Here is a 9448-nt window from a genome sequence, read left to right on the forward strand (position 1 = left end):
GGCCAATTTTCGCATTTTCGATAAGGGGTAACATCATCAAAATTTGTGAAAAATGGCTAAAAAATAAAAGTCCCAAATTTGAACGCCATTCGATTAGGATTTTAATTATGAGCTTAAGGAGGTATACCATTCAATATTTCTAATGTTTTGGGCGGAAATAGCGACCAATCTTGTATAGCAAAATCACATTTTGAAAGTTATTGGAAATACAGAGTATCCGCCGGTACTACTACTAAATACATATATGGCAATATGTTTTTTCTCGATTTCTATTTATCAGCATAATAATAGTTTTCAAAAATTGAGTTTTTTGATAGAACTACTTTCAATAACATTGCTTTTAGCATTCTAACAGGAAAACGTACAGTTCACTTACAAAAAACAAATTATTAAAGTTGTACTTTCCCTCTGGCTCTGCAATTGAACGTTTCGGTGTGCATTTTGAGCGGAAGCGGAAATGCCGGCCATCGCAAAAAGTAAACCAGCGTGATGGAAGAGGCCAGCGTGTTTTGCCGCTGGCGATTTCGTTTCGGCCTCGTTCCAAAGTTCTTACTGGCTTTCGCCTCCGTGTTTTTGTGGGTCCATTGCTCCTGTGTCATATGCAAATTGCAATTCATGGAAAACAGACGAGCGAGGAAAATGAAAGGTCAGGAGGAGCGGGCGCAGCGAGCTGGGAATATAAATATCGATTAGTTAATATCAAACTAGATGGCAGGCTGACAAGGACCTTAAGGCGGCATTGAACTTGTCTCGCCGCGAGGGAGAAGGAGCGAGTGTTTCCGGTCTCTATATCTCCCTCCCACACTCTCTCTCACCACACAAACACACTCCAGCAATTGCCTTAGCATGATTTAATTATTTGTAGCATACTTTTGTGCGCCGACCATAAACTTCACACCTGAATGCACAACGAAGTGGGGGCCTCAAGTGGTTCATCGGTCGAGTGGTGCAAAACTTTTGCCACTTTTGCATTCAGGGCGGTGCAGAGCACAGAACTTGTTGTTGAAGGACCTCCGAACCTCTGCGGTTTTCGGCCCGAGGCCCCGGGTTTTTCTATGCGAGCCCGAATGTCTCAATTCATTTTACGCCACACTGCGTCTCAAGTGGAGCGCACCATGCAAAAAAGGGCTGCCGATGCGGGTTCCGGGCCACGGGTTTGGGATACCCCTTCATCTGTGCTCCTCAGGGGTGTTTCTCCTATGTGGAAGGCCATTCTATAAGGTAGGCATCAACTGTATTGTTGCTCAGAATATTCTTCATAATATATCGGTATTCACAGAGGATAACAATAGAGAGAAACCAGCTTACAACGCATTGGTACGTCTATTGAACTTATTGCCAATCACTGGGTATCCTCAATTCGACTTAATTGAACTATGCTGTAATTTCTTGATCTGAATGGGTTTCGGGTCTGCCATTGGAGACGAGGAATAAAACAAAACAAAATTTGTGGAAGAGCGGCGGCAAAAGTGCAAGCAACGCAGAAAAGGACTTTGGCATCATTACAATTTGTTGATTTGCTTCGTTAAACAGCAAACAACACTGGCGAAAAGCGGGGGGTTGAAGGTGCAGACTGAAATTGAAACAATAGCGACAGTTGAATGAATCAGGGGGCATAAAGACCCGAGAAATGAACGCCAAGTCAGCCCCGGGCATCGCTCCTCATCTCGCCATCAAAGTCTTTTTGTGTTATTCAAATGGCGGCTGCATTGTTGCTTATTTGCAAAAAGCAGCGCGAAAAATGAGCAAAATAAGAAAACATAAGAAAATCCCAAAGGCAGCAAATAAACAGTGGCGAGAAAATGAAAACCGACAAGCAAAGCTGGCAAGGCGCTGAATTGGCGACGTCTTCTTCAAAGGCGTCGCCTCGGGCCCCAAAATTTTATCTTTTCTTTAAAGCTCGAGGAGAGTTTGCTTTACCGCTGGCCCCACTTTTTCAAAAGGACCTTCGGACTTGAAGGAGGGTGGCATCCAAAGGAGCTCTGTTGCTGGAGGTTGCAGGTAAGAAGTGGTAGCAAGAAATCATCGCTGACAGCAAATAGGGAGTTCGGTGCTGGTTAACCCATGGGGTTTCTTGGAAATTCATGAGACAGCGGTGAGATCTGTTTTGCATATGCATATGTTTCTAGGAAGGACAGACTATAAAAATGCATGGATTTTGTATATTCTAAATTGTGATTTCTCGCATGTACTGAAAGTGAAGCTTAAATATAGTTTGTTTGAATTACCGTCATAATTTAATGCATTTAAAAAGTTAACGAGCTAACGTAAATTCCATTAGGTTAATTAAATGATTAAAACATTTTTTTCGGGGTGCGAACGAATTATATAATGCTGAAATGACAAAAAATTTGCATTTGCGTTATTATGAAAGTTAATTAAATCATTTTGTAATGTAAATTAAGGATTATTTTACATATTTTATGAAATCTGTTAGCTGAAAATATTTACTTAAAGGTACATTTTGTTAAAGTGTTTGCTGTAAATGTAAAACTGTGGTCCTTTTTTGCAATACAAATAATTATCCAGTTGTTTTTACCGTCTGCATTGTTTTTGCAAATATAATGCAGCCCGACGTGAACACAAAATTAATTTTTCTTTGTTTACAGACACAACTTTTAAGCGTTTACATTAAATCAGTTTGCAAACTTTGCCTCTGCAAAACGCCCTTTTGTTTTCCTCTGTTTTCCCGGCTTTTTTTTCAAACTGACCACTCTCCACTTTTTCCCTTTCGATCTCCTCCACTAATTGGCCTTATCACTTCAGACCCTCTTTGCAAAATTAGATTTATTTGCAAATTATAAGTTGAATTGCAGCGGTCTGCCATCATAATATCTTTTTATGAGCCACTGCCGCAACTTCTGCTATAAAAACGAACAAACTTGGCATTTTTCAGTTGAGGCATAATTAATTGCATAATTTTTGGGTTGAATAATTAACATTTAATTTCAGATTGGTTACGAAATGTGCGAGCCAAGAGAGACAGCAAAAAAGGTTCATTGGGCCGCTCATTAAATTAGTAAGCGGATGTGCCTTAGATTTACGTTTTTTGATACCAGTATAACCCCGCTGCGGGCTGTGTTTCGTACTCGAAGTCCACTCGGCTTGATGGCATTTCTAATGAGTTTAATTTGAATATCAAATTGTTTTGGGAAATTTATGTTTCCCCGCTGGCTTCGATTAATATAATCGCACCTAGGGTTTTTCACTCGGGGGCGTGCAAATTAAGAGCTGATTGAAGCGCCGCTATAAATTCATCATATATCACGATATTTATATTCCGCGACTTCAAGTCCCTGAGGTCGATATCGAACACTGGAATAAGTAATTATCGCCTGGTTGGACATGTTAATTGCCTTTTGGCGTGAAATCCATAAGTTCTGTACTTCTCAATAAGCTGATGGCATTTTTCTACACAAATTAGCTTTCAACTTGAGTGCCCAGCGATGGCGATAAAAATTGGGTTGGACTGACCGGAAGACAAAGTGCAATTTTCTCAATTGCACAGTGGTCTTCAGGGCACTGAAATGCGTGAATTAAATAAAATGAGGGTATAGCTGAATAGGCATTAAAGACGGAAGTCATATAAATCGACAACTGAAAAAAGGAAACATATTTATATTTTAAGCTTTAGAAACCATTTTATAAAGACATTTACATATGTATAACTCAAATGTATAAAACAAATCGTAATATTTTGTAATATGAAAGTTCCACACATTTTTTAGCTGGTATCTTTAATGCATGCTTTCGGTTTAGCCAATTGTTTCTACAAATTTACACTCTCGATCTTCGAGTTATCTTTTCATTTCGAAATGGTTACCAAAGTGTTAGCAGGACACGCCCCTCTTCGTGCCACTTCGGCTGTCCATAGTAAACGCTTTTTGATCTGCAAATAGCCAACTTCCGCAGTGAGCGAGTGCTAAGAAAACTTTTCCCAGCAGCAGCGGCGTTTGCAATCGACAAATGTCGATTAGCACATCGCGTCAGCAGGTGTGCATGTGTTGTGGCTATTGCTACCGCTATTCTCTGTTTTGGCCCAAACACGCACACAGGCACACAGGCACACGCTTATAGCCACTTTGCCAGCATTATAGCCCGTGGTCTGTGATGGGCGCATTCGGGTTCGTGATCGGCATGGGCACTACAATATTTTGAGTTTCATTTTCAGTTGGTGAACAGCGCGCGAGCGAATAAGACACACGCGGCTAAAAAAGCGCTCAAAAAGCTGAGCAAACAGGGAGTGCGAAGTGTAAGCAGCAAATAAACTAGAGAAAAGTGCAAAATTAAACAACATTAATCCACCAACTGCAGTGCCAAGTATATTTGTCGCTTATTGATTCCCAGCTGTAATGGGCTTAACTCGTGATCCACCGCTAATATTCGTTAGATGTATCATGAGCATCGGGCAAGCCGTGTGAACATGTAATGAATAATTACTCTTCATTCGTTGATGGCGAGCAATCAAAATGAATTAAAGACAACTTGAAATGCATCCGACTGTAATTGAAATTCCTCAAACAATTCAATAAGGTGCAATGCCAAGGGCAAACGTAAAGTGCTGTGATGGTCAAGGTTACAGTCAAGAAAGCCTGATCTTTTTCATTTAGGAAGTACACATATCCTACAAACCATTTAAAAGAATAACAAATAACGAAATGTGCCTTCCCTGACAAGATTTTAACCTAATCTGGAACTATGTACTTCCCCAAGGGATTCTACGAGTGTACAAAATGTTTTTGCTTTAGTCCAATTCATGTCGAAAATATGTGGCAATTGGGAGCTGAAGCAACTTATCAGACAAGTATATTAATTGTGTTTTTATCTAGATAGCTGTCATTCCTGAATGTCTTCACTTGACACATTCCCTAATGAACTGCTATCTTGGGTACGCGTAGATGGGGGAATTTTTGCATCTTCAACTCACTTTGTGCACATTCCTTTTGCGAATTTCGGGAGGAAATCATTTGCAATGTCGACCAGAAAACAAATTACATTTTCAGGTCTGAGTTCTGATTTTGAATTTATCCCAGAAAATGCACTTGCATTCGCATTCGATTTTCGGTTACGGCTTCTGTTTTATTTTGGGTTTCAAGCATTTTCCGCTTTGCTCAATTTGTTTGCATTGCGTAAGGTCGTGTATTTTCCCATTCACTCTGCAGCACTTTGTCTCGCCAAGAAATTCGAATTTTGTTAACCGCAAAAGCTCGGAAACATCTTGGCCAAGAGTCAGGGCCGGCCAATAGATGACAGTCGGCAAAAGAGCTGTGGACATAAATATGAATGAAGAAACAAAAACTCACTCATTTATCAATGGTCCCACAAATAAATGTGGCAATATCAAAATGCAAAGTTGGGTTCGTTTTTGGCCAATATTTACAATTAATTTCAATTTAATTTTAAATGCAGTTCGAGTAGCACAGTTTTTATGCCCAATATTGGGGATGATATAAATATTTTGCTACATGAAATTTGTTATTCTTAGATGTATCAGAAAATTCAGCATTTTTTAAGGGAAACTAAAAGCAATCAATAGTTTCAAAAAATACCGATTTCGTCATTTTCGTCATTAACCAAATTTGTATCAAATTCCATTTTTTATCTTTAGCACGTTTTAAGAACAGAGCTCAAACGTTTTTGTATTTGCAAATTTTAATTTGCTGATAATGGCGTGCCAAGCCCATTTGCGATTTGTTAAGAAATCCACCCAAAAGTGCATATGTATATACACCTACTTTATGCTATACTCAAATACATATTATATATCTATGACGCTTATTTTCGCGGTTTGTTTCACGCACCTTAGAATGTGCTAAACACAAAAAGATTCGGGGAATGCTAATTGCTTTAAAAATGATTTATGGCGGGCTTGTAAATTGATTATGGATTTGCTCGCTTTCGCAAGCTGATGAAATTTAATCGTCAGATGCTGGATTGCGATCTCTGGCGCTTCGGCGATAAGCCACGATTCTTCTGAATTTCCACAACTCCGGACTACGTTGAATCGGAGACAAAATTGGGGTCAGATTGCGGGGACTTTGACACGTTTTCGGAGCAGATCTGAAGGTCGTTGGTGGTGCTACGAGATGTTGAATCATGTTTCAGTGTGTTTACGGGTACTTTCAACACGTAGTGTGCGTTATTGCTGTGCAAAAATATGAAACCAGTTTGGAAATGGACAATAACAAAGAGATTACATAATGGGCTGCGCAATGAGGCAAGCTACTCGTAAAAATCGCTTTAGTATGGCCGGTCTGGTACCTGCCTACTGTCTGCTTTCGAAAACCAGTTCCTCATTTTGATGAGTATGAGGGGAATCGGTCTTCTTTGGGTTCACAAAACTGACTGGACTCTCTTAAATCGCCTAAGGCTTCGGTCACGTGCTCGTTTCCTCAGACTTGTTATGAAAATCTGGGCTAGTTGGGACTTACTGTCGTTTAAATGCTCGTTTAATGGGTTGACTGAATTGCCAGCTGTTTAGAAATGTTTAATGATTTTGTTTATAGCTGCATGCAAGTTCGGCACTCAAAGCTTATGAGTGCACAAAAAGTTGGGGGAGTTATTTTATATTGGTTATACAGGTATAAGGCGACCACAAAAGTCTATAATTATTTGCTGAAAATATTTAATGCTAAGTTGAATTAGTTTTCCGTCACTTTTAATACCAAAAATATAATAGCTATAGACAGAAGGGATTTTTTCTATAAGTTTGCCAAAAAACGTATTCCCACATCCCCTGTACCGCCGAAAATTGTCTCTCCCACACTTTGAAAAAAATTGTACATATTTATTTTAATTTTACTTTTGCAATTTTGGCCGATATTCCAGAAAATTATGAAATTTCTCGTTTGCACTTCCAATAACTGAGTAACGGGTATCTGATAGTCGGGGATCTCGACTAGCATTCAATCTTGTTTTATTATCCGTTTGTTTGATAAATTATTCATGTCCTGCCGAATAGGACTTTTTGGTTGAATTGATTTGGTTGGTAATCACGTAAGTGTTCGGGTACTCATCTAAATATCCAGTAAAACGTGACTTTAGATCCTTAATAGGGATTCATGAAATTATCGAAAGTGAAAAGGCTTTGAAAAGATGTCTCATCAGCCGTTTTTTTCCATTAATTCTGCAGACAATTCCTGAAGATCGTGTCGTAGGGTATTAACACTTCGTCTAGATTTTTGGTTAGCAATAATTAAATACGAGTATGAAATAAAATTCACATATTATTAATTACTTCAAACAAGCCGCAAAAAATCAAACTAGCAAAGTTCAATGCCCTCATTTGGCATTAAATCAGTTACTAACGATAAAAACCTTTCTCACTTTCGCCTGAAATATTGGAAAATAATTAATATCTCTGGTATCCCCCATGTAGATACATGTATGAGTACTAATAAAGTGCAAAGTCTGCTAACCGGCGCATTGTGAACTATGATAAAGATGTGAAGTGAAGTGCTGCAGCCTAAGCCAAGGAATACCAGTATTGCACCAACTTGCCCCAGTTTGAATTTATCACCATAAGTATAAAATCTGCAAAATGAATGCCAGCGAGGACTATTTCATGATGGACCCCACGGAAAATGTATCCCAGGTCTTAGACGAGAACAGAAACAACACAGATAGCCTGCGAACACACCCCTCCGTGGAAGAGTATTATGAGAGTGAGTATGAGATATTCATATATTAAGTTTAGGTATTAAGAAAACGTTCATATTTCAATACCACCAGCTTAGAGCTATACTAAATAAACCTATATTGACTTTTTCTATTTCTTACTCGACATAATATTACTTACGATATAGTGGTTCCATTCATAATTAAATTGACATGTATATATATTTGTTATACGTCGGTTTTTAACTGCTATTATTAAACCCAAAAATTAGGTATAACTATGTTTTTACTGATAGTTAAGCACTGTACAAACAAAATTAGAATTTATTTAGTGAGTTCTAATTTGTTAATGCTCATTGGCCCGTATAATAGCGTTACTAACATGTTGTGCAAGCCCCATGACATTCTCCCTACTAATTGGATTCTCGGGAACTCACTTACAGACATGACGGCCTTCCTCAGCCTGGCCATCTTCATAGCCAGCCTGCTGACCATCCTCAACATCAGCATCTTCGCAACGACAGTCTCCCGGCTGCGTCGTCACCTGGAGAAGCCGCTGCTGAGTCCCTCGATTATGATGGTGGGCCTGTATCCGATTATCTCGGTGGCTGCCCTGGTTACCATTCTGGTGCCCTACTCCTGGTTTGTCTGCCACACGGTGATGCACGTTATGTTCATGGTCGGCGGACCCGTGTTCCGCACCCTGCTCTTCCGTTACGTGAGCTCGGAGCAGAATTACGTGAAGGAGACGGCCGGCGAGGCGGTGCAACTAAATACTCCACCGTGCTGCTGCTGCTGCCTCTGCCTACCGATGGTGATTCCCACCAAGGCGAAGCTCTGCATCTCCAGATACATGGTATGCCCGAAATCGGATTTGGAAGCAAATATTATTCTATAAAGGGACTTACTTTCGCAGGTATGGCAAATGCCCTTCTGGCAGGGCTCCATCATGCTGGTGATGAACATCCTGTACTACAGGGACATTCAGCTCTACCGACAGGTCATGTTCTTCTTCATCCCTTTCATCATCTGCTCCATTGTCTTGGGGTAATTATTTTATTCCTTTTTATTATAAGCCCATGCTCACCAAATGTTTGTTCACCCAAAGCGTTTGGTCCCTCCAAATCACTGTGCGGATGATCACAAAGGTGCGCGGGGACTATCAGCTAAGAAAGAAGATGTTCTGCCTCCAACTAGTGGTGATGTTATGCAAACTGCAGTATCTGGTCCTCTACGACCAGCTGGACAGCATCCAAATGGGCGGGGAGTATCCCATTAATCACACCGTCTACAAGCAAAGTGAGTAGCTACCTTCCGTGCCAAATACTTCAAAATATCTGAGGCCTAGCAAATCAAATGAATAAGTATTAAGTATTAACATTTTTACCATTTTTTACAGCTATTATCAACATCCTTATCCTGGTTGAAATGGTCCTGGTATCCATGATGGCCCAAAGTGCATATCGTACTCCCGTTCAGGTGCAAATCGATGAGGTTAATAAGGAAAAGGAAGTTACTCGTATTTGAGTGCGCCTATGAATGTCAAAGAAGGTAGCAAATAGAAAAATTGTGATAAATTTAATAAAAACATGTTAGTTAAATTTATATAATATTTTGAACTTTCAACGGCAGTATTGTAACAGTAATTTCGGAAATGCAATATTAAGTGTTGCTGTAAATCAAAATGAAGGCCAAAACATTGCGACTAAATCTCACTTGACTGGCTGCCTTACCAAGAGCGCCACAAATCATGTGTTTCCAACTCGACTTGGTCAGTTCTTCGACTGGGGGCCCACCACCACCCACTTAAGCTCCACCCACCCCGTTGGAA

At 39.9% G+C, this 9448-nt stretch overlaps 1 protein-coding gene across 3 annotated transcripts; it reads left to right on the forward strand.

Moving 5' to 3' along the window:
* The first annotated feature begins 4149 nt into the window (after window positions 1-4149).
* LOC6545349 (organic solute transporter alpha-like protein) lies at window positions 4150-9210 on the forward strand. Of its 3 annotated transcripts, none has more exons than XM_026977605.1 (6): window positions 4150-4804; window positions 7379-7664; window positions 8061-8473; window positions 8534-8664; window positions 8726-8916; window positions 9017-9210. In XM_026977605.1, exons 2-6 carry the CDS (start codon window positions 7541-7543, stop codon window positions 9142-9144), a joined length of 987 nt encoding a protein of 328 aa, XP_026833406.1. In that variant the 5' UTR covers window positions 4150-4804; window positions 7379-7540; the 3' UTR covers window positions 9145-9210. The 3 variants fall into 3 exon arrangements, with proteins under 3 accessions (XP_026833406.1, XP_026833407.1, XP_001973289.1); XM_026977606.1 differs by having other exon boundaries at window positions 4150-4533; XM_001973253.3 differs by having other exon boundaries at window positions 4153-4252.
* Window positions 9211-9448: the final 238 nt, after the last annotated feature.

This window comes from Drosophila erecta, unplaced genomic scaffold (assembly GCF_003286155.1).
Source record: "Drosophila erecta strain 14021-0224.00,06,07 unplaced genomic scaffold, DereRS2 tig00000021-arrow-pilon, whole genome shotgun sequence".
NCBI classification, from domain to species: Eukaryota; Metazoa; Arthropoda; class Insecta; order Diptera; family Drosophilidae; genus Drosophila; species Drosophila erecta.

Excerpts from the sequence above, each read along its gene's own strand:
- LOC6545349 (XM_026977605.1), top strand. The coding sequence starts at position 7,541 with ATGAATGCCAGCGAGGACTATTTCATGATGGACCCCACGGAAAATGTA. Across the intron at positions 7,665-8,060 it reads CGTGGAAGAGTATTATGAGA|ACATGACGGCCTTCCTCAGC; the intron begins GTGAGTATGAGA and ends ACTCACTTACAG. Across the intron at positions 8,665-8,725 it reads ATCTGCTCCATTGTCTTGGG|CGTTTGGTCCCTCCAAATCA; the intron begins GTAATTATTTTA and ends GTTCACCCAAAG.